At 43.8% G+C, this 24,354-nt stretch overlaps 1 protein-coding gene and 1 pseudogene across 2 annotated transcripts in view; both read right to left on the bottom strand.

The window, feature by feature from the left end:
* SMIM13 (small integral membrane protein 13) overlaps positions 1-22,798 on the bottom strand; it is a 30,848-nt gene extending 8,050 nt beyond the window's left edge. Inside the window, exon 1 of the mRNA XM_081085609.1 lies at positions 22,719-22,798. Coding sequence (XP_080941735.1) covers positions 22,719-22,794 — 76 coding nt within the window. The 5' untranslated portion in view covers positions 22,795-22,798. The remainder of the gene's footprint in view (positions 1-22,718) is intronic.
* LOC308516554 (spindlin-1-like) lies at positions 9,707-10,670 on the bottom strand (annotated as a pseudogene). Its single transcript has 2 exons — positions 10,131-10,670; positions 9,707-9,948 (listed from the first exon to the last, which is right to left on the bottom strand). The product of its transcript is annotated as a spindlin-1-like (transcript).
* Positions 22,799-24,354: the final 1,556 nt, after the last annotated feature.

Below are 24,354 nucleotides of genomic sequence, written 5' to 3'. Positions count from 1 at the left end.
ATGAGTACTGTTGCAGATCAATTACAAAGATTGGCCAAGGAAAAGGACGAACGGATTAGCAATGGAGCACCAGTGGGGAAGAGATGAAACAACAACTGACCAGATCACCTATTTGAGAAGATCCTACTTCAGAAAGGCAGGAAAAGCCACCTTAGTATTAGTAATTGGACAGAGTATATAAAGGGGAGCTATAAAGACACTGCCCAGATATTGCTGATGGGTGGGGCAAAGCTGCAAGGAGACAATGGATGTGTGATGAATGATGCAATGGATGGTCAGAAGTTGGACATAAAGAATATCTTTGTTCCACCCTAGCTAGTTTTGCTCAGTGGATAGAGCATCGGCCAGCGGACTAAAGGGTCCTCAGTTCAATTCCAGTCAAGGGCACATGCCCAGTTGCAGGCTCCATCCCCAGTAGAGGGCATGCAGAAGGCAGCTGATCAATGATTCTCTCTCATCATTGATGTTTCTATCTCTCTCTCCCTCTCCCTTCCTCTCTGAAATAAATGAAAATATTTTTTTTAAATATCTTTGTTCCAAGTAAAATTGTATTGTCTGGTTAAACAGAATGGTTTATTATAACATTTATGTAGTCAGAGTTCATTCTTTTGTACACTATGAATATAAGAGAAAACATGCGGAAAGATACATAATATAAAATGAAGCATCACATTCTATCTACATGTTATTGGTTGTAAGAGATCATCAAATAAGGAGAGAGGAATATGTACTGGAGTGTGTGTTGGGAGGGGGAGAGGTACCACAGACCCAAGGGATAGAATCACCAGTTCACTCTGACTTTACCATAAGAATAGACTCATGGCCGACAAATCGCGGCTCACGAGCCACATGCGGCTCTTTGGCCCCTTGAGTGTGGCTCTTCCACAAAATACCACATGCGGGTGCGCACGTACAGTGCGACTGAAACTTCGTGGCCCATGCACAGAAGTTGGTTTTCGGCCTGGGCGAGTCTATTTTGAAGAAGTGGCATTAGAAGAAGTGGGGGGTGTCGGCCGGTCAGGCCACGGGAGACGGGGTGCAGGCGGGCCGTGGGATACGCAGCGCGGGGGAGGCATGCGCAATTCATGCACGAGTTGAGTGAGCCAGTCAGTCAGCAGTCTCATTGTGCAGTGGTTAGTGCTAGTTGCGTCCGCAAATCGCGTGCGGGTGACAAAAGATAGACAAAACAAGTATACAAGACGAGTGTGGATGGGAGAGTTGGAAGGAGTCGACCTCAGCGAACGTACCTCAATCAGACTGAGGACGTTTTTAGCAAAGGCCAGCTTAGGAGTACCCTAATTAAGTTAATAACAATGTACCTACCTATATTGTTTAAGTTTAAAAAATTTGGCTCTCAAAATAAATTTCAATCATTGTACTGTTGATATTTGGCTCTGTTGACTAATGAGTTTGCCGACCACTGGAATAGACAAACCTAACTTGGACTCTGGGCTTTAATGACTAACTTTTCCCAGGTGTGTATATGTGTCTTTAGGGGGCAGCAGGATAGGAGAAATAATACCACTAAATAAAACTCAGGCTACCTCTTACTAAAAGGGACCTTCCTGCAGTACCCTACATGCCTATAGCAGAGAGAACCTCTTATCGAAGTACTAGGAGCCCAGCACGCGATTTTGAATCGCGCAGAGCCGCCCACCCTCAAGTTGCTGGTCCGGCCCTGCCTCGCTCCCCAAACCCCACAACAGCCACGGCCGCTGCCAGTCCGGCCCTGCCTCCCTCTCCAGCCCTTGAAGCAGCCACGGCCGCTGCTGATCAGGCCCTCCCCCAGCACAGGCACGAAGAGGCCCCTGCCACCTCGCCCCCGAAGCTGTGCGCAACCTCCTCCTGTCTGGTCTACCCGTTATGGTGTCCTGGTTAATTAGCATATTTCTATTTTATATATAGATGGCTCATAAAATTCCTCCCACCAAAACCTAATATGCAGACCAGAAACTCCTTACTTGTCCTTATTCTATGAGGCATGTGTCTTATAGCTTGTCTTAGGATTTAGTATGAAAACATGGGAACAGAGAGAAAAAAAAGAAGTGTGGAGGTCTGGGGAAGGACTGTCTACAATTAATCAGAAATTTATACTCTGTCCAATTATTTAGACTGTTAAAACAAGTATTGCAGTTTTTTATAGTTTAAATTAAGGCAAGTCTGTGCCTTGCTCCAGGATGAAAGGATTAGCAATGGAGCACCAGTGGGGAAGAGATGAAACAACATGTGACCAGATCACCTAATAAGCTCATACCGAATAAGCCCTGTTTATCAGAAAAACTGGCTTGTAACAGAGGGTATGTATTCTGGGATAAGCAAAGGAGCATTCACTTGTGTATGCCAAGAGTTGGCTCAAAAAAATGAACTATACTATACATTGTTTTTCTATGCAAGATAAATGGGCTGGCAGCAGGAGGGTAGTAATGAACTTGAGTGATGAATCCTCATCATCAACACACCACAAACATAGAGGAATAGTTCTAACAGAGTTCACAGTTCACAAAGTGCTCTTACATTCAACATTCCATTTAAGCCTCTGAATTAACTGGACTCAGAATCATCCCCAATTTCTAGATAAAATAAAGGCTCAAAAGTGACTCATAACCACTGAAGAAGGCCAGCCAGGCAAAACAAAGCAATGAATTTAAAAATTGTATCAGATTTCTTAGATTTTCATGGTGAAAGTAAGGTAATTAGGGAATGAGAATTTGATTTCATTACTCAAGATCTTTTTAAGTCAAAAGCCTAGAGACAGAATAATCACAAATTCTTATCTTTGTGGAATCATCCCAATGGAGTTTTACATAATCCCACCTTCATGATGGTATCTAAATTGTTAACTAACTGGCACTCTATCAATCTCAATTTGTATAAAGCTCTTTTCCATTTTCAATCCTATTACCTTATTTTCATTTTACTCTAAAGGCAGCTAAGGCTCACTTCTAAGACAATATAAGCTAAGTAAAAATAGAGCCATGCTCTTCCAATTCCTACCATGACACTTCTATTGCTCCCTCTACTGTCCGTTCTTAATGACACACTGGGCAACACCAGAAGATACGCCACTAGAGATACTATTACTGAATCAACACAATGTGGAAACATAATACCTCCATATCCAAAACTCTTTTATCCAAAACCTCTAAGACATTTTTAAAGTTGCCTTTTAAAACCTCTCCTCTTGTCAATTTTCTTCTCCCTTTGGGGGTCACAACACTCCCATGGGTCCAAATATTACCTCTATTACAAATAACAATCAAATTGTTCATCCATACCTTATAGCTTCTTCTTTTGATTTTATATTTATGTATTAGGGACTATATCTTCTCCCCATCTCTCTAGTGGGCACACTGCCCCGCCCCCTCAGTGCTACAGATTCCACCTTAATAAACCATCACCCATCTGTTTCCTTCTATATGTTCCTAGTGCCATTCTCTACCCTAGATCAAATCCTTATTATGTCAACTAGATTATCACCATAACCTCTTATATCTTAGAAGCATGTGGGAACCACACTGCTTGGCCATGAATCCTAACTCAACAACTTACTTGCAATTTGGGAAGGTTAACATCTATGTGTCTCAGTTTCTTCTTCTATCAAACAGAGATAACAGTGCCTACTCTCAAAGAGTCAATATGGTAACAAAAATTATACATGTAACACGCTAAAAAGAATGCCTGGCACATAGTAAACACTCATCAAATGTTAGTCACAGTTACTATCTCCTCGGCTCCAGACATGAGGCTACTAATGCTGTTATTGAAAACTAGAGGCCCCTCTGACTCCAAGAGCACACTCACTTTCCCTTTCTATCAAAGACTGAAGATTGCTTTCCTAATGTCTGCGGAGCAGACTGGGCAGGGCAAAGTGGGGCAGACCAGACCTAAGCAAGTGGAGCAGAGCAGAGCAGAGCTGTCTAGCCAGAGAGGGACCTCACTCCAGGGTCACCTCACAGCTATGCTGTTCCACAGCCATGATGTCCTGACAACCATGCTGAATCACAATTGAGCTATTTACAATGAATAATAAAGTTTTCTTCTTACACCATACCCAAAATTGGGGATTCCTGTTGGCACCGAATTGGTGCTAAGGACCATCTGTTGATGACCCTTTCTTTCAAAACTGTACTGGAGGTGCAATGAGGCAAAAATTAAAAGACATACAAATTAAAAACAATAGGTTCAACAATCTTCATTTACAGTTCACATGACTCTGGGTTAAAAATCCTGTAGAATTTACAAAAAATAAAGGAATTCTCTCTGCTTCCTCTCCCTTCCCCAAATCTTACAGAACAGTGAAATTTGGCAAGATTGCAGGATATAAAGGCAATATGCAAATACATGAATGCATGACAATGATTTGAATGAATTTAGCAGTTTTGCAGAATATACAAAATATATTTTTGTATACAAAAATCATTTGTTTCTACATATTAGCAGCAAACATTAAAAGAATACCATTTACAATAGCATCAAAAATATGAAACCTTTACAGTTAAATTAGATGAAATTAGTGCAAGAACTAGACTACATATCAAAATATGCAAAATGTTGCTAAGATAAACTATTAAAGTCCTTTAAGAAATGAAGATATAATATGGTCATAGTCCTCAACATTAAATGTCAGTTCTCTCCAACTTGACCTATAGAGTCAATATATCAATCTTGACAAGCTGATTCTGATGTTTATACGGAAATGCAAAGAAACTAAAATAGCCCAAACATTTTGAAATTAATAATACTATATAATCTATACAGTTGACATAAAAATAGACATATACAGGTCAATGGAACAGAATAGTCCAGAAATAAACCTATACATATAGAGTGAATTGATTTGCAACAATTGCCTTTTCAATAAAAACAGTTGGATGTAATTATGTAAAAAATAAGAACCCCAATCCTTAACTCAAACCATACACAAAAATGATCTCAAAGTAGATCGCAGACCTATAGGTAAAACCTAAAATATAAAACGCCTAGAAAAAAATTGTAGGAGAAAAATCTTTGTGACCTTCAGGTAAGTAATTATTTCTTAGATAGGACTCAAAAACCATTAAATACAAAACAAAACAATAAGTGAGACTTACAAAACTGGGAAAACATACAAATGAAATTGCTTATTTCAGAGAGTGCTAAGAGCTCTGAAAACTAAGGTTAAATGAGATAGAGTGACTGGCTGGACTACCTATGTGGTCAGTTGATGTGAAAACCTGAACGATGAGAGGAACTGGCCATGTGAAGAGCCAATGGAAGACCCAGGAAGGTACAAGGTCAGTCTGTTGGTGGGCTGTTGAGAATAGTGGGAAGAAAAAAGAAAAGATGCATGAAGCAGAGGGCTACATCACACAGATCCTTGAAGGCCATAGTAAAAAATTTAAGCTGTACTGTATTTAGAGGGAAATGAGAAACCATCAGAGAATAGATTTTAAGCAAGGAGTTGAGGCAGGGCAGTAAGAAGCTAAGAATATTCCTTGGCAAATGGAATGGGAAAACTGAGACAGATAGTTAAATGGCTAAGCAGTTTACAGCCATCTAGTGAATCAAAAATCCTATCTTCCATAACCAAGGACACTTAAGAGTAAATGATTTACACTTCTCTACAACCAGAGGGTAAAATAGCTTAAATCACCCTATTCAGAGAGATACATAGTAGAAATCCAATAATACCATTTGCCAACCACACCCAAGGACAGATAAAGAAATAAATCTCATTTTGGTACATCAACATAAAGCTGATGAATATTTTATTGAGATCCTCCCCTAAGACCTCCCCTGAACCCCCAGCCTTTAAGACAAAGGACCCAGAATGCTTCCCAAGAGCACAAAGGTACTTCCCCTTCCCCCTCTTCTTCACTTTAGGCACGAATCTCCTAAACGCTAAGGGACCCCATGAGACTTGCAACCAAGGGAGCAATGGGCAGCAGCTCCTCAAGGCCCCCTTTTCTCTGACTTTCCACTGCGTTGACAGCAGTCCCGCCTTTGCTCACTTCTTTCCCATAACGTTTCTGAAGAACCAAAGCAGTCCCACCTAGTCTCTCCCGATGCTTCTTGAGTCCTTAGCCTTCCCTTGTTTTACAGTCCCCAGCCTTAATAAATGTACTCTCAAAATTACCTGGGTTTCTGTTGTGAAATCTTTCCTCCACAAAGTCAAGAACCCACACACTTCAGGCCGGCCCAAGGTGGACAGGCTCCGGGACCAGGCCCTGTCCATTAACAGAGGGATATTTTTAAGAGTGGTAACTGATCCATCAAAGCAAAAGAAAGAAAACTCTGGATGGCAGGAAAGGGGAAGACTAATTGGAGCCAAAATTCTATAAGGACCAGTAAAAAAGTCTTGCGATGGGAAGAGGGGTGGGGAGGGAAGAAAAAAAGGAAGAGTTCAAAGCCCACTTACAGAACTGTCTTGTAGGCAGCCAAGTTTACAACACCCAAGAGGGAAATAAGAGGATGTCTCCCTGGAGAGATGGAATACCCAGAGAATAGACCTCCAGACACTTACAATTGGAGATTCCTCTAAAGAAGAAACCCTATCATCCTGCAGTGAGCCCAAAGCAGACACTGAGAATTTATCACCATCTTTTACTCCCTTACCCTTAAACATGAACAGAAAACAGATCACTAAACATTTGCAGAAAACCTCCAGTCACAAAAAGATCCAAAGTAAACAAGCAAAAAGAAATATGTGTTAAAAACAAGCAAAAATACAAGGAAAAGAAAAACACTTTATTAAAAACAACAAAACAATTATAACTAATATGTTTATGGAGATAAGATATTACACACATGAAGCAAGAACAGCTGCCATAAAAGGAGTAATCAGAAAACAAGGAAGCTCTAAAATTAAAAATTAGATAGCTAAAATAAAAAATTAAGAGGTAGAAAATAAAACCCCAAATATCTTCCAAAAGAAAGGGAGAGGAAGAAGGTAAGGTAGAAAATAAAAGCTAAAAAGATAAAATTAAACAAGCAGCCCAAGAAATCCAACATCCAACCAACGGAAGTTGCAGAAAGGATGAAGAAACGAAGGGAGAAAATTATCAAAAATATAACAGAAAAATTTCCCAGAAATGCAGAATAAACCCTGAATCGAAGGAACCAGAAAAATGAAAAAACATACCAAAGCATATCATTACGATGTTTCAGAATAGCAATAAGGACAGAGAAAGAGAAGGTATTACATTTCTCAAAATCAGACCTAGGAAGCTAGAAATCAATGGAGTAATATTTTAAAATTCTGGATGAAATTATTTGCAACATGAAATCTATTCAAATTATCGATCAAGTATAAAGGTAGAAAATAAAATAAATAAAGAGACATTTTCAGGCAGACATTAGCTCAAAAAATTATTTTCCATGAATTCTTTCTTAGAGAGCTACTGAAAAATGTGCTCCAACAAAACAAGAGTATAAACTGAGAAAGATGGTGACATGATATCTGAAAGCAGTTTCCAGCAGAGCGGGTAAAGGGCAGGCAGAGAATAAAAGCTGTTGAGAAGGAAGAAGGGCTTTGGGACTGGGTGGGAGAGTTGGAGGTAGGGACAGGGGAAGAAAGGAACAATTTCTTTGAACATATGGCAAATATTACTAATGGATGTGTGTAAGAGTATGGAACATAGGGGAGGGTAACAAATAATGTGTATATACAAAACAGTAATACAAGGTAAATTAAAAATGCAATTATTAACCTCAAGAAAAATGGAGAATCACTGTGCTCTCCCTCTCTTTGCTGGAGCACACCTGGGCCTCTCCTCCCTCTTTCATCCCTCAAGGGGTGTGTCTCGCTCCCTCTTTCTCCTAAGCTCCAAGCGCTCTGTCTACTGCCTCTGTAATCTTCTAAATAAACTTTCCCTTATAATTGGAGTTGAGAGAGAGAGAGAGAGAGAGAGAGAGAGAGAGAGAGAGCCATATAATAAAGGAAGTGTAGTCAAATTATACTATTTGACCAACAGGGATAATTTACAGAGTCAAAATATAAATTTTGACTATCAAGTTAGCCAAATAATCATTATTAATGGGATGCAGGAAAAGAAATGGGGACTTTACCATGGTTACTAATGTCTAAAACTGCAAAAATCAAGAAATAACTATGAATAAAGTATTCAGGAATATGGAAGTAATTAACTAGGGGAAACTGAAACTGAGAGTGGGAACTGCATTTTCCCTAGTACTATCGAGACAGGCCAGTAAGCCAGGACAAGCCAAATCGGAAAATGAAACAGATAGTTAAACAGCAGTTTACAGCCATCTAGAAAATCTGCATGCCAAGCAGTTTGCAGCCATCTAGCAAATCATGTCTTCCCTAAACCAAGGACACTTAAGAGTAAATGATTTGCACTTCTCCCCAACCAAAGGTAAATAGCTTAAATCACCCTACTCAGGGAGACAGAGAGCAGAAATCCAATTAGTGCCATTTGTCAACCACCCCCAAAGACAGATTAAGTTAAGAGAATAAACCACATTTTAATGCATCAGCATAAATCTGATGAATATTCTATTGAGAACCTCCCCTAAGTGCCCCGCCTTTAAAACCCTCCAAAACAAAGGTCCTAACACATGCTCTCCCTTCCAGGTGCATGCCAGCATCTTTCCCCACAGGCATGCCTTTCCTAAACTCTAAGGGACCCATGAGGCTTGCAACCAGGGCAACAATGGGCAGTGAGAGTTCATCCCAGGTAAACCCCTGACTCTATCCCCAAGGCCCCCCTTTTTCTCACTTCTTAGTGAGTCAAAGCACCCAGCCTAGGCTCCTTTTCCCAGTCCTCCTTGTTTCATTGTCCTTGCTTTAATAAACGTCCTCTAAAACAGCAGTTGCCAACCTATCAGACCTCACAGACCACCAATGGTCCGCGGACCACTGGTTGGCGATTGCTGCTCTAAAATTCACCTGAACTCATGTGAAATTTTTCCTGCATGAACTCAAGAACCCACACACTACCTGCTGGCCCTAGGCAGGCCCACTCAGGGCCAATTCCCCTTTCCAGTAACACTACTGACTTTTTAACTTGATTTCTTTTGTTCAAACCTTTAATTAACATATATATATATATAAAATAAAATTCCAGAGAGAAAGGGAGAGGGAGAGATAGAAACATCAAGGATGAGAGAGAATCATTGGTCAGATGCCTCCTGCATGCCCACCACGGGGGAAAGAGCCCAAGACCTGGGTAGGGCATGTGTCCTGTCTGGGAATCAAACTGTGACCTCCTGGTTCATAGGTCGATGCTCAACCACTGAGCCATGCCAGCGGGCTTGTTCAAAACTTTTGAGAAAATGTTTTCTGAATAAAAATGTCTGACCAGCATGTGAAACGTAGGTTATAAAGAAAAGAGGGAGTGGAAAAACACTAGTTAGGAAACCAAGACAAGCCAAAAATTAAGGTGGTGGTGGTGGCAGACATGGAAAAGAAAACATATCAGATTTTTTTTTAATCTATTACACTTTTAATTGACAATGATACTAGCTTAACTTTTACCTGTAACTCCCCTCCAAACAGACAGACTTCTTTTAAGAGGAAGGAGTTCCTTACACAAAATGCTTTGTGTTCACATAAATCTGTACTATTCAAAACAAAACCCGTTCTGCTGGCAGAGATTGTGGGTTCGCAGGGACATTGAAGCTTTCATTAAAATGGCAAGCAGAGTCTTTATGTCTACAAATTACACATTCAATAGTTCCACAAATTTGGCAAAGTTCATGACAAAATCTAGGATGTTTTCATCAAATCATAGACATAAATATGGAAATCATCATCAAACTTGATGAAATAGACAGACGGTTTGGCTTCAACTTGATGAAAGACTATGCCAGTCCTTTTAGAGCCATCTTCTTTGGCATATTCCACTCGTTTGCCTACCAGGCTGTCCACAACTTCTCCTGGTTCCCTTTCTGCTGGAGGTGAATCATTAGAATCAGGCATAATGTGTAGGTCAACTTCTTTATAATCATCTCAGACAGGGGTCCTCAAACTACGGCCCGCTGAAAACATTTATCCGGCCCGCCGGGTGTTTTTGCCACCGCTGCCTGTCCTGCTTGGCAGCCGACTCATCCCGGGCCCGCAGTGTGCATGTGTGGAATGTCTGAGGGACAGTGAACTGGCTCCCTGTTTAAAAAGTTTGAGGACCTCTGATCTAAGAGCTGGTACATGTACAACACAGGGTCTTTCTCATAGATGATGTAAAACCATGCGTTCATTATAAGGGCACGTGCTAAGATCATTCCCTTCCATTCATCTTTAGAACTATCCTCAGTCTCAAACATGTCCTCTACAGCTTTGTCAATCATTGTGTAGGCTAAGTGTACATTGCCAATTCGAGATGTTGCAACTCTATCAGGGAGGACATCCAGTGCAGAAACTCTTTCATCTTTATTAAGTTCTAGTCCATCAACACAGTCAAATCCATGGTATTTTTTAAGATACAAAGAAGGGTTTACAGATCCAGAACGGTTCCTTTCCACTGGGTAACAGGGCCACTGCCCTCCTTCCACCCATGCTGAATCCTGCAGCCTATGATGTTCTGTCGAGGCTGGGACACGGGTTTGCTCAGCCCCACGCTACTCCGGTGTTTTTTGTGGGACATCCTTTTCTTCATCATGCTTGCAGATACACCAGCATGGCCTACATCAGCTCTGGATCGCTGGCCAGATGTCTTCCTAAATGGGGTCGTCATTCATCTGCATTTAAGTGAATATTCAATATGCTCCAATTTGTAACTGTGCATAGAATTTCAACGTTCTTGTTAATCCATCATTGACATGCCTCTTTTACAAATTCAGCAAAAATACGTGAAATCATAAGCACTCTGTCGGCCACTGAGGCTGCTGTCCTCAGTCGGCGGTCCCCGCCATCCCACACTGTGCTCGACCTATATCAGATTTTTTAAAGAGATCAAATTGGACTTCCAGATGGAGTGGCTATTTGTAAAGAAGATGGATAGAAAGTAAATAAAAGGTAAAACCTAGAATTACACCCAAATCCTTGGCTGCCAGTAACATCTGAGATGGACAGGAGGGACAGGTGGTATAAATCAAGAGTTCTGTTTTAGATATATAAATGCTCCTCAACTTACAATGGGGTTATGCAAAACATACACACACACACACAGAAACAAAACAAAAACATAGTAAGTTGAAAATGCATTTAATTAACTTAACCTACCAAACATCATAGCCCAGCTACCTTAAATGTGCTAAGGGTAATAGCCTTCCTCTTCTTCCAGTAACAGGAGACACAAATGGGCCTTTTTATAGACATGATGGGATGTCAAAATATAATATCCAAAAAACACAACACAGCACACTTGTAGAGTACCAGTGGTGTTTACCCTTGTGATGGTGGCTCTTGTGGCTGACTGGGAGCTGCAGCTCACTGTGCTGCCCAACTTCACAAGAGCATCCAACTGCATATTGCTAGCCCAGGAAAAGATCAAAATTCATAATCTAAAGTACAGTCTCTACTGAATGCATATGGCTTTTGCAACCATAGTAAATGAAAAAAGTCAAAAAATCCTAAATTGAACCGTCATTGTAAGTGAGGGACCACCTGTATTATATGTGAGATGCTTATTAGATCTCCAAGTGGGTATATTAAAAAAAAATAAAAAACATTTTCCTGGACAGGCAGCTCAGTTGATTAGACCATGATCCTGATATGCCAAGGCTGTGGGTTTGATCCCTGGTCAGGGCACATACTAGAAGCAACCAATGAATACATAAATAAGCAGAACAACAAATCAATTTTCTCCCTCTCTCTCTCTCTCTCTCTATCAAATCAATAAAAAAAAAAACTTTTTTAAAGGAAAAAAGTTTGATGCACATGGCTGGGATAGAGGAGAGAAGTGGAAGTTGAAGTTATTAATTTTAGTCATTAGTTAGAGTTAGTTTATATTTAAGTCTCTAGGACTGGATAATCTATAATAATCTATAATAATAAAAGCATAATATGCAAATTGACCAATTGGCCAAACAGCAGAACGACCTTCCGATGAAGCTAGGGCTGCGAGGGCCAAGGCAGATGGGGCTGCGAAGGCTTACTCTTGCACAAATTTCATGCATAGGGCCTCTAGTATATTATATAGATATGAACGAAAGGAAAGAAGTTGAAAGCAGAAATATGTTTGCATTACAACATAGTATATTATAGAAATACTAGAGGCCCGGTGCACAAAATTCGTGCACGGGGGGTGGGTCCCACAGCCCAACCTGCACCCTCTCCAGTCTGGGAGCCCACAGGGGAACCCTATCCAATCTGGGAGCCCTGATGGCTTAGGCCCACTCCCTGTGGTTCCCTGCTCTCTGCGGGGCCTGGCCTCTCCACAACCACTGCTCAGAGGCTCTCCATGGCCCAGAGGCCCTCCACAGCCATGGCGGGACGCTTGCCTCATCGCCACAGTGACAAAGCAAGCATTCCGCCAGGCCGTTCACGCTGCCTGCTCTCAGCGGCCGCTCCCCCAGGACTCGGGGACTCCGAAGGGGCTGAGGGGACTGGGCACCGCCATCTTTGTGATGGAGTGACTGTTAATTTGCATATTACCCTTTTATTAGGTAGGATAATCCAAAATAGCATGCATCTCAAGGAGAAAGAGCAATAAATTCTTATTTCATAGAGAGATGATAGGTAGAAAGATATATATAAATTTATGGATATCCTATCTAATAAAAGAGAAACATGGTAATTAGCTGTACCTCCGCTACCCTTCCCATTGGCTAATCAGCGAGATATGCAAATTAACTGCCAGCCAAGATGGCGGCCAACAGCCAGGCAGCTTGAAGCTAACATGAGGCTTGCTTGCTTCAGTGACGGAGGACTCCAACGTTCCCCGCCTGCCTTGCCGGCCTCTGAGCTTGCAGTTTGAAACATTGTTACAAATATAGAAGCTAAACAAAACCCCAGAAACCTGCTTTCAGCCAGCCGGGATCTCAGAGCCGGAGTTGATAGTGTTTCTATTATAGAACACAAAAAAACCAGATACCTGCTTTCAGCAGCAGAGGCCTCAGAGCTGTAGCCAGAGCTAAAGCTGGCCCAGAATAAAATTTAAAAAAAAAAAAGGAGCAGTTGGGAGCTTCAGTCACCCGCCAGCCTGAAAACAGCCCTCAGCCCCTCACCCAGACTGGCCAGGCACCCCAGTGAGGACCCTCACCCTGAAGGGTGTGTGACCAGCTGCAAACAGCCATCATCCCCTCATCCAGGCTGGCCAGGCACCCCAGTGGGGACCCCACCCTGAAGGGTGTGTGACCAGCTGCAAACAGCCATCATCCCCTCATCCAGGCTGGCCAGGCACCCCAATGGGGACCCCCACTCTGATCCAGGACACCTTTCAGGGCAAACCAGCTGGCCCCCACCCATGCACCAGGCCTCTATCCTATATAGTAAAAGGGTAATATGCCTCCCAGCACCGGGATCAGTGGAGCCGCGAGGCCTCCCAGCACCGGGATCAGCAGAGCTGAGAGGCTTCCTGGCACTGGGATCAGTGTGACAGGGGGCAGCGCCCCAACCCCCTGATCCACCCTGCTCTGTGTGTGACAGGGGGGAGCTCCTCAACCCCCTGATGGGCCCTGCTCTGTGCGTGCAGGGTACGGAGCCCCAAACCCCCTGATGGGCCCTGCTCTGTGTGTGACAGGGGGCAGCGCCCCAACCCCCTGATTGGCCCTGCTCTGTGCGTGACAGGAGGTGGCGCCGCAACCTGCCCATCGACCCTGCCTTGAGTGTGACAGGGGGCGGTGCCCCAACCCCCCAATCGGCCATACCCTGAGCGTGACTGAGGGTGGCATCGCAACCTCCCAATCCGCCCTGCTCTGTGCATGACAGGGGGTGGCGCCCCAACTCTTCAATCGGCCCTGCTCTAAGCCCGACCAGGGGCTGCACCTAGGGATTGGGCCTGCTCTCTGCCCCCTGGGAGCAGGCCTAAGCCAGCAGGTCGTTATCTCCTGAGGGGTCCCAGACTTCGAGAGGGCACAGGCCGGGCTGAGGGACTCCCCCTCCCCCCCCCCTTAGTGCACAAATTTTTGTGCACCGGGCCTCTAGTATATATATAATTTACATACTTATGAATGTACTAGGATAACATAAAATGTATTTCCTACCATAAATTGTGATAAAAAAAAACACTTAAAAAATTCGATGGGATGAGAAGCCAGAAAAAGACAAATAATTAGCCACAAAGGTAGAAAGAACACCATGAAAGTATATGTACTAAAGCCACGAGAAATGTTTCATGGAAAGAATGCTCACTTGTATAAAAGATTGAGTACAATTGGGACTAATAAGTGACCACAGACTTGGCAATATGGAAGCCATTTGTTACTGACCTTGACAAAGGCAGCTTCAGTAAATGGTGGGAGTGCAAAACATTTTAGACTGAATGAGAGACTGACAAAGTGGACACAATCAATATAGACAGTAGAAGGAAAACCTCCCCAGGAATTTGAAATTTGAAAATCAATTCACTGGGTAAAAGAGCCCAATCAGAGTTCTAAAATAAACTTGCTATGATTTCCATGGGGCAGACCTGTGTCATAGATGTCTAACCCCCAAAGTCAACTGTAGTTCTGTATTTGGAGATAGGGCATTTAAACAGTTAATTAAGGTGAAATAAATTAATAAGGATGGGACCCTAATCCAATATAACTGTTGTCCTTATTTGAAAAGATTAGGACACAGCCACACAGAGAAAAGACCATGTGAAGACACAGGGAAGATGCAGCCATCTATAAGCCAAGGAGAGAGGCCTCAGAAGAAACTAACCCTACTGACACCTTGATCTCAGATTTCTGGCCTCCAGAACTGTGAGAAAATAAATTTCTGTTGTTTAATGTCTGTGGTATTTTGTTATGGCAGCCCTAGCAAAGTAATACAAGGCCCTAGTTTCTCCCTCAAGTCTGGGTGGATCCTCCCCTCCTCTTCACAAGCCCCAGGCCCACCCAAGTCAAAACATGAAGCTACCCCATTGCAGTAGGCAGTTAGATAAACATGAGCAGAGCAAGGATGATGGGCCAGGTACAGAAGGTCACCGGGATAGAAAGCCCTGATTGCATAGCAACAGACAATTGTAGGGTGGGATCTCCCCCACCCTGACCCCCAGAGTGACCTTTCCTCCCCTAGCATATCGCTGGTCATGCAGTTTGGACCCCCTGACCTTTCCACCCTAGAGATAACATCTAGGCCTCAGTTGTATTTTAGCTTGAGGCCCAGATAAGCAACAAAACCAGCCACAGTTATACTCAGGACCAGCTGCATTGAATAATGACCCCCTCCCCTGATGCCAGCCAATTAATCAGTGGAGACCACAACCCTAAAAGGGCAACCTGGAAAACTGCTGAGATATTCTCTTGGAGCCTCACCTAAAATTTCCACCCTTAAAACCCTTAGGAGGTAGGACCTAGCTTGCTCTCCCTCCTAGGAGCCAGCCAGGCCTTTCCTTTTCCCCTCTTTTACCTCCCCCCACATTGACACACAGCTACCATTAGCTTCCTCACTCCCAAGCTCCAAGGGTTCTTCCTTTACCTCTATAACAACCTCTGTGTTTTATAAATAAATGTTCTATTACAGTTTGAGTCTTGGCTCCGCATTATTTCCTAGCAAGAACTCAAGTACTGAGATTGCTGAACCCAGGTCCACTCTGACCTCATGGGTCTAACATCCAGTGTCATTTCTGCCACCTACACCACCACCATTAGTTCTTCCAACAGAAAGTCTTGGATTACTTCTCCAAAATCAAATAGCTACTGAGAGCTGAGAGTGTTACTAGAAAGAGGACCTGGCCCTGAGTGGGTCTGCCTAGGGCCAGCTGGTAGTGTGTGGCTTCTGGACTTTGTGCAGGAAAAATTTCACAACACAAGTCCAGGTGAGTTTTAGAGAATGTTTACTAAAACTGGGGACAATGAAACAAGGAAGGGCTGAGGAAATGAGACTACTTTGGCTCACTTAAGAAGTCAGGAGAAAGGGGAATCTTGGGACAGAGTCAGGGGGTTTGCCCAGGATGAACTGCCACTGCCCATTGCTGCCCTGGTTGCAAGTCTCATGGGTTCCCTTAGAGTTTAGGAGGTGCATGCCTGTGTAGCAAGAGGAAGGGGAGGGAAGGCAAAAGGCTAGGGATTCTCGTGAGAGGGAGAGAACACACTGGACCTCGTTTTGAGGGGGTTTTAAAAAGGTTGGGTGTTTTGGGCCACAGGAGACCGCGGACTGTGACCCAGAGCAACCTGCGCCCACTCCTTACTGGGGAGGAGCAACCTGGAACAACCCAGCTCACGCTTCACTCCACCCACAGGAAAGCAAGGACTGTGTGACCCAGAGCAACCCATGCACAATCCACCCTGAGCCCAAGGACTTGCTGCTGGGGCTACCCGGAGCAACCAAGCACATGCCCCACTCTGGGCCACAGGAGAGTGCTGCTAGGGCAGTCTGGAGCAATGCAGTGTGCCCAGCCAGGGGCAACAGGACTGTGATGAAAGCGTACTGCCAGAGGGACTTAGGGCACCACCCTACCACAAGTGCTGGGACCACACAGCGAACTGCATGCCAGAGGCCTCTGGGTCCTCACAGAAAGTCGCACATGAGAGGAACTGTGCAAATGCTCCCACCACCCCAACCATCTGAAGAAGACAACTGAGGGACCAGATCCATGGGATAAGGGGATACAACTCAGAGCAGAGACAATAAAGCCTCTGGGCTAACGATATCCAGACCATTGGCCAGATAGGGTCTTCAACCTCTCAAACCTCAAACAGGGTGCCCAGGGCCAGAAAGAGACAGCAAAAATGGGGAGACAAAGAAACAACCCCCAAGGAAAGAAAAGGAGAAATCACCAGAAAGGGAACTAAATGAAATGGAAGCAAGCAATATGTCAGAGAAAGTATTCAAGTAAGGGTCATAAAGTTCCTTAACTGGCTAGATGAGAAAATCAATCACATATGTAAGAATCAAGAGGAAATGAAGAATGATATAGTGGCAATAAAAAACACAATGGAAGGTTTCAAAAGTAGACTAGAAGAAGCAGAGGACCAAATCAGCGAGTTAGAAGACAGGGCAGAAAAACAATCTGAAAAGAAGGAGGAAAGTTTTAGAGAGATTTGGGACAACATGAATCGAAGCAACATCCACACAATAGGTGCACCAGAAGGTAAAAAAGAGGAGCAAGGAATAGAAAACCTATTTGAAGAAATAGTGACAGAAAATTTACCTTACTTGGGGAAGAAAAGTCACACAAGCACAGAGAGCCCCAAACAAGATGAACCCAAAAGGACCCAGACTAAGACACAATATTACAATGGCAAACGTTAATGACTAAGAAAGAATCCTAAAGGCTGAAAGAGAGAGACAGAAAGTTACCTACAAGGAATCTCCCATTAGACTATCAAATAATTTCTCAACAGAAACACATGAGGCCAGAAGGGAGTGGAATGAAGTATACAAAGTGATACAAAACAAGGGACTGAATCCAAGAATACCCTATCCAGCAAGGCTATGAATCAAAATGAAGATGAAATCAGGAGCTTCGCAGACAAAAAACGGCTAAGAAAGTTTATTACCACCAACCCAGCAATGCAAGAAATGCTAAAAGGACTGTTGTAAAAAAGAAGAAATAGAAAGGGAAGAAGGAACACAGGCGTGAAGTATAAAAATGGCAACAAACAAGCACCTATCAATAATAACCTTAAATGTAAATGGCTTAAATACTCCAATCAAAAGACAAAGGATGGCTGAATGGATAAGATAAAAAGGGATCATTCCTCAACACAATAAAAGCCTTATATGACAAACCTATAGCCAACATCATACTCAACAGGAAAATACTAAAACCATTTCCCCTAAGAACAGGAACAAAACAGGGATGCCCATTTTCACCACTCCTGTTCAACATAGTACTGAAAGTGCTAGCCATAGCAATCAGATAAGAAGAAACAAAAGGTATCCAAATTGGAAAAGAAGAAGTAAAACTGTCATTATTCACAGATGACATGATATTGTACATAAAAAAAAACCCCTAAAGACGCCATCAAAAAACTACTAAATTAAATAAATAAATTTGGCAACATTGGAGGATACAAATTAACACCCAGAAATCTACAGTATTTTTATATAGAGGCCCAGTGCACAAATTTGTGCATGGATGGGGTCCGGCCAGCCTGGCCCTGATCGGGTGGATCCGGACCAGGCTTGTAGGGAGGAGGAGATGGCAGGCGGTTGGCCAGCCAGCCCGCCCCAATCAGGGCCCAATCAGGGCCCAATCAGGGCTCAGCGGGGGGAGGGGGGGAGTGTGGGGGGAGAGGCCGCTGGTGATTGGCCAGCAGGCCCCACCCCTGAATGGGGTGTGGGGCTGATTAGGGGCAGAGCCGACTGTGGGGAGGGGCTGTGAGTTGGCCGGCCATGCCCCTAATCTGGGGGGGGGGGGGGCGGGGGGGGGGTGTAGGAGGGATAATCGTGGTCGGGGCTGGCTGGAGGGAGGGGCCACAGGTTGGCCACCAGCCCCACCCAAGATCAGCAGGCTGGCTGGCCACAATGGGCGTCATAGTGACTGGTCGTTCTGGTCATTACAGTGCTCCAGTTGCTGGCTTTTTATATATATAAAAATAATGAACTCTCAGAAAGAGAAACTAAAAAAATAACCCCATATACCATTGCAACAAAAAAATTAAGATACCTAGGAATAAACTTAACTAAGGAGGTAAAATACCTGTACTCTAAAAACTACAGGACACTGAAAAAAGAGATAGAGGAAGATATAAACAAGTTGAAGAATACCAGTATACTGTGTTCATGGATTGGTAGAGTCAACATCATTAAAATGTCCAAATTACCCAAAGCAATCTACAGATTCAATGCAATCCCCATTAAAATACCATAGGCATATTTCACAGACCTAGAATAAACTCTCCAAAAATTCATGTGGAATAAAAAAATATAGCTGCACTAATCCTGAGAAAGAAGAACAAGGTTGGAGGGATCACAATACCAGATATCAAGCTATATTACAAAGCCACTCTTCTCAAAACTGCCTGGCACTGGCACAAGAACAGACACGCAGACCAAAGGAACAGAACAGAGAACCCAGAAATCGACCCAAGCCACTATGCTCAATTAATATTTGACAAAGGAGGCAAGAGCATACAATGGAGTCAAGACAGTCTCTTCAATAAATGGTGTTGGGAAAAATGGACAGGTACATGCAAAAAAATGAAACTAGACCACCAACTTACACCATACACAAAAATAAACTCAAAATGGATAAAGGACTTAAACATAAGACGGGAAACCATTAAAGTCTTAGAAGAACCAATAGGCAGCAAAATATCAGACATATGTCATAGCAATATCTTTACCACTACAGCTCCAAGGACAATGGAAACTAAGGAAGAAATAAACAAATGGGACTATATCAAAATAAAAAACTGCACAGTAAAAGAAACCATCAACAAAACAAGAGAGCCCACTGCATGGGAAAACATATTTGCCAATGTTATATCTGATAAGAGTTTAATCTCCAAAATTCATAGGGAACTCATACAACTTAACAAAAGGAAGATAAACAACCCAATCAAAAAATGGGCAAAGGACCTAAACCAGCCGTGGGCAAACTACGGCCCGCGGGCCGGATCCAGCCCGTTTGAAATGAATAAAACTATTGAAAAAAAAGACCGTACCCTTTTATGTAATGATGTTTACTTTGAATTTATATTAGTTCACACAAACACTCCATCCATGCTTTTGTTCCGGCCCTCCGGTCCAGTTTAAGAACCCATTGTGGCCCTCGAGTCAAAAAGTTTGCCCACCCCTGACCTAAACAGACACTTTTTGAAAGAGGACATACAGAAGGCCAAGGGATATATGAAAACATGCTCAAAGTCACTAATCATCCGAGAGGTGCAAATCAAAACAACAATGCGATACCATCTCACATCTGTCAGAATGACTATCATCAACAAATCAACAAATGACAAGTGCTGGCAAGATTGTGGAGAAAAAGGAACCCTTGTGCACTGCTGTTGGAAATGCAGACTGGTGCAGCCACTGTGGAAAACAGTATAAAGTTTCCTCAAAAAATTAAAAATGGGATTCTCATTTGACCCAATAATCCCACTTCTAGGAATACCGTACATCCTAAGAAATCAGAAACACCAATCAGAAAGAATATTTGCACCCTTATGTTCATAGCAGCACAATTTACAATAGCTAAGATTTGGAAACAGCCTAAGTGCCCATCTGCAGATAAGTGGATTAAAAGACCATGGTACACCTACACAATAGAATACTACACTGCTGTAAAAAAGGACCTCTTACCATTTGCAACAGCATGGTTGGACTTGGAGAGCATTATGCTAAGTGAAAATAAGCCAGTTGAAGAAAGATAAACATCACATGATCTCACTCATTTGTAGAATATAATGAACAATATAAAGTGATGAACACAAATAAATAGATCCAGAGACATAGAAGCATCGAACAGACCTTTGAACCTCAGAAGGGAGGTGGGGGTTAGAGGGGGAGGAGGTGTAAGAGATCAACCAACGGACTTGTATGCATGCATAAAGCATAACCCATGGACACAGAGAGCAGGGGGGGTGAGGGCATGTGCTGGAGGGTGGGAATAGCCAGGGAGAGGTCAATGGAGGGAAAAGGAGACATGTAATATTTTAAACAATAAATAATTTTTTAAATAAAATAAAAAAGAATTTAAATTTAAAAAAAGAAAATGCTAGGTGTTTAGGGGAGGGTCTCAACTGCTTCTGTCCTTGGGAGTGGTTGGCAAATAGCACTAATTGGATTTCCACTATCTGTCTCCCTGAGTAGGGTGTTTTAAGCTATTTACCCTCTGTTTGGGGAGAAGTGTAAACCATTTACTCCTAAGTGTCCTTGGTTTAGGGAAGACATGATTTGCTAGATGTCTACAAACTGCTTGGCATCAAGATTTTTTAACTATTTGTCTCAGTTTCCCTATTTCACTTGTCCTGGGCTTACTAGTCCGTCTCAAGAGAAAGACTGATATTTGTAGCAATTAGGAATTTTAATGTCCCAAAGGCAAGTTTGGCAAATATTCTATCAAAGGTGTTGCCACATATCACGCAGTCTACGTGTTTCACTGCCATCTCCAGGTAGCCTGCATCTTCAAATTAGAAAAGAAAGTATATGCTTTCTTCCTTCTTCATATCCAAACAAATAACAAAGGTCTGATTTTCCTTAATTCAAGTATCCTAAATACCTACAATTAGCCCAAAATCTTGACTTCAAAAGCAGGAAATTGAGAAAGTCTTTTCAATTGTTTTATCATCAGAAAAGAAAGGCTGTACTCTGGTGCCTTAGTAAAGCGAGAAAATTAAAAATTAAAAATATATACATACAAGTTTGTAAATACAAACACATATATATGCATATGCACAAACACCCATATCTGTGGGAAGCCGCCTATTGTCTTCTCTAGCAGAGAGGTGTGGACAGGGAGCCCAGAAGGCTGGTGACCCTTGAAGCCCTGGCAGAGGTGAGGGCTATGCACCCACTGTTCAGTGGAGACAATGGTAGCTGAAGCAACTTCCCCACCAGATAGTCATGTAAATCCTTACTGATAAGATAGTCTGCCTGTTACTGGAACTTGCCTGCTTAAGGGCTATAGGTGGATCCCAAACTCAATAAAAGGCAAGGCCTGAGCACAAGCAGAGTCCATCCTCTTGGGATGTGCTCTCGCCTGGCCCCCCAATTTCCAAATTATCTGTTTGTCTAGTCTCTTCCATTTGTGTGCGGCCCTTCTTCCAGATCCTGAACCCTGAACCACGGGGGAGGTGGAGGAACTTACAAACACACTTTACGCACATATCCTCTCCAAACCCAACTCAGTTAGTACATTTTTCATGTAATGAATACATCCTATAGTATTTATTTTGAATTCTGACCAGTTACTGCATTAATCTGAAGCCATATGTCAATGCAATTATGAAAAAATAAACTCAATGACACTGAAATACTTCCCAAATTTTCACAGTTGTTGAGCCACTCTGCTAAGAGATTTGTGGCTATCAGTTACTGTGTATAAAAAGAAAACTCCAAAAGATCTAAAACTGAGCTAATAGCACCTTGAGAAGAAAGTTTATGTCCTGTCCTTCCAAGAAGGAAAAAACTCACAGCAAACAAAACAGCACCATTATCACAGAACTAAGAGCGGGTTACCCAACCCTGGAAGTTTAACGCAGCCAGCGTTTTCAAGTTCTGCCTCGTCTCAACATTTCTGTTTGGAATTTAGCTGAAGCCTGAAACTCCAAGTAAACAAACAATTTCCCATGGGCTTCAAAGCCAACTCTGATCCTATTCCTGATTTGAATTTACCTTTAGGGTCAGAACCGGTAAAGAAAGAAAAAGGAGTAGCCAATCACTTCACCTTCGAATACAGGCCAAGGTTAAAATCTGGGCAGAGTGTGGTAAGAATGGCAATCAAGAGCAGACGCTGCCGGTGAAGCAATATCTGGTTTAGCCCCGAGTGAAGATGCCCAGCCCTGGATCCCGTTCTCCCTCCCTCTCCGGGATGCCAGCGGCGGTCACAGGTCAGGGGCACATCCCCGCTGAGCTCACCCCTGAGAGGTAACTGGACAACAGATGATTTTCAGACACTTGTCCATTCACGCCTTAATTTTTTTTTTTTTTTTTTAACCAGACAGAACAAGCCAGTCAGCAACACGAGGAGCGCTGGCGCGTGCACCGCAGCGTGCAACTGCCCCCCGGCGGATGCCCCACTCACCGCACACCATCAGCAGCAGGACGATCAGCAGCGTGGCCACGAACACCAGCAGGGTCAGCCCGACGTTGTGCCACATCTTGCGGGTGGAGGGGCGTCCGGCTCGGAGCGGCGGGGCGGTGGGCGCGCGCGGCCGGCGGGCGGGTCCGGGGCTTCAGCGGCGGGCTCCGGGCGCAGCGCGGCGCCGGGGCGGCATGGGAGGCGGGCGCCCCCAGGGGGCGGGGCGGGGCGGCGCGGGGCAGACACTGCGGCCGGCGGGCCAACCCGGCCGACCCTTCTTCACGCCCCGGCGGGCGGAGCGCGGGCAGAGGCGGGTCGCGGAATGCCTCTAGTCTACCCCCTCATCGCTCCCGGGAGCCTGGGACGCGGTGCCGGGAGACCCCGGCGGCGACCGGATGCGCTTCCATGGCGGACCCCACGCGCCCGTGGAAGGAGAGGACAGGCACAGGGACGCGCGGCGATCACACGGCCCTCGTCGCCGCCCTCCCGAGGGTTTCCTCGGCCCTAACGAACGGCCGATAACGTCTCCTGGCAGCCGCTAACAGCTGCTTCTCAGCTCCAGGCCCCCTCCCCCTGCGGCAGTTCAACCCCCGTAGTCCCCACCCCTGGCCTCCTCCGTGGCGCAGGGGCGGCTGGGAGATGGAGTCCAGAGCCCCGTGGAGGCTTGAGAAAGCTGTCCCACGTGGACTACAACTCCCAGAATGCACCACCGACTCAGCAGCGTTTCTTCTCCCTCCCTCTCTCCCCCTCTCTGCCTTTGGTTTTTCTCAAGCCACAACCTCTGTCTTCAGACTGCGGGTTTTGTATTCCCAATACCCGCGCAGTTGTCTGTGCCAAAGCGCCGGAGTTAGTTCAACCATTACTCCACATACAAAGCCGTTTTGTTTAAAACCATGATTGACGAAGCACGAAGAGGAAAGAAAGGGGTGGCAGCTGCCTGAAAAACTGGTTGCCTGTGAACCTAGCTTTATAGCTGGGGGCGCTGGTTGTATACTTGGGACTTTTGAGCAAGTCCTCACATCCCTGCCGAAGACACCGGCCTGAGACACGGAAGCTTCCTTTTCTCCCTGTAACAGATGTTGTATGTTTTCAAAGATAATGTATTTTAGAAATGGTCCGCGGGGGACTTAAGGACATCTGCTTTGCCCTTAATTCACCTCAGTTGTCAGTTTAATCCATGCTGCTCCCTTGCGACCAAGCGACAGATGACCCACAACTGAAGATTTTGCCGCACTGGCTTGAACAAACCACTGTGAAACAGGACACTTTCATAAGCTCAAGTTTTCTCTCTGCACCTGAAATTAAAAGTCTTCAATTCCGCCAGATGACATTCATTCATTAAGGAGGTGCCCCCAAAAGAGGAGAGAATAAATGTATAGTCCACTTTTAGAAAGAACCAGATAAAGCCTTCATGTTTTCCTATGACTCTTGCTCCCTTGCAATACCTTTCCATTCTACAAATTCCTTTACCCTCTCCTCTCTCTCACAAAAAGAAACATAAAACAAAAAACAGAATCTATGCTGCAATCCCTGGATTTATTAAATATATCCTCACCTTGTCAGGATATATTTGAAAATAATTGTGTATTCCCTACACAACAGTATTATGAACAAATCCATAGTATACTGGTATATGAAA

The sequence above is a fragment of the Myotis nattereri genome (genome assembly GCF_964212035.1).
Source record: "Myotis nattereri genome assembly, chromosome: 3".
In the NCBI taxonomy this organism is placed as follows: Eukaryota; Metazoa; Chordata; class Mammalia; order Chiroptera; family Vespertilionidae; genus Myotis; species Myotis nattereri.
The sequence above is the reverse complement of the archived record's forward strand: the minus strand, read 5'-3'. Positions and strand labels throughout refer to the sequence as shown.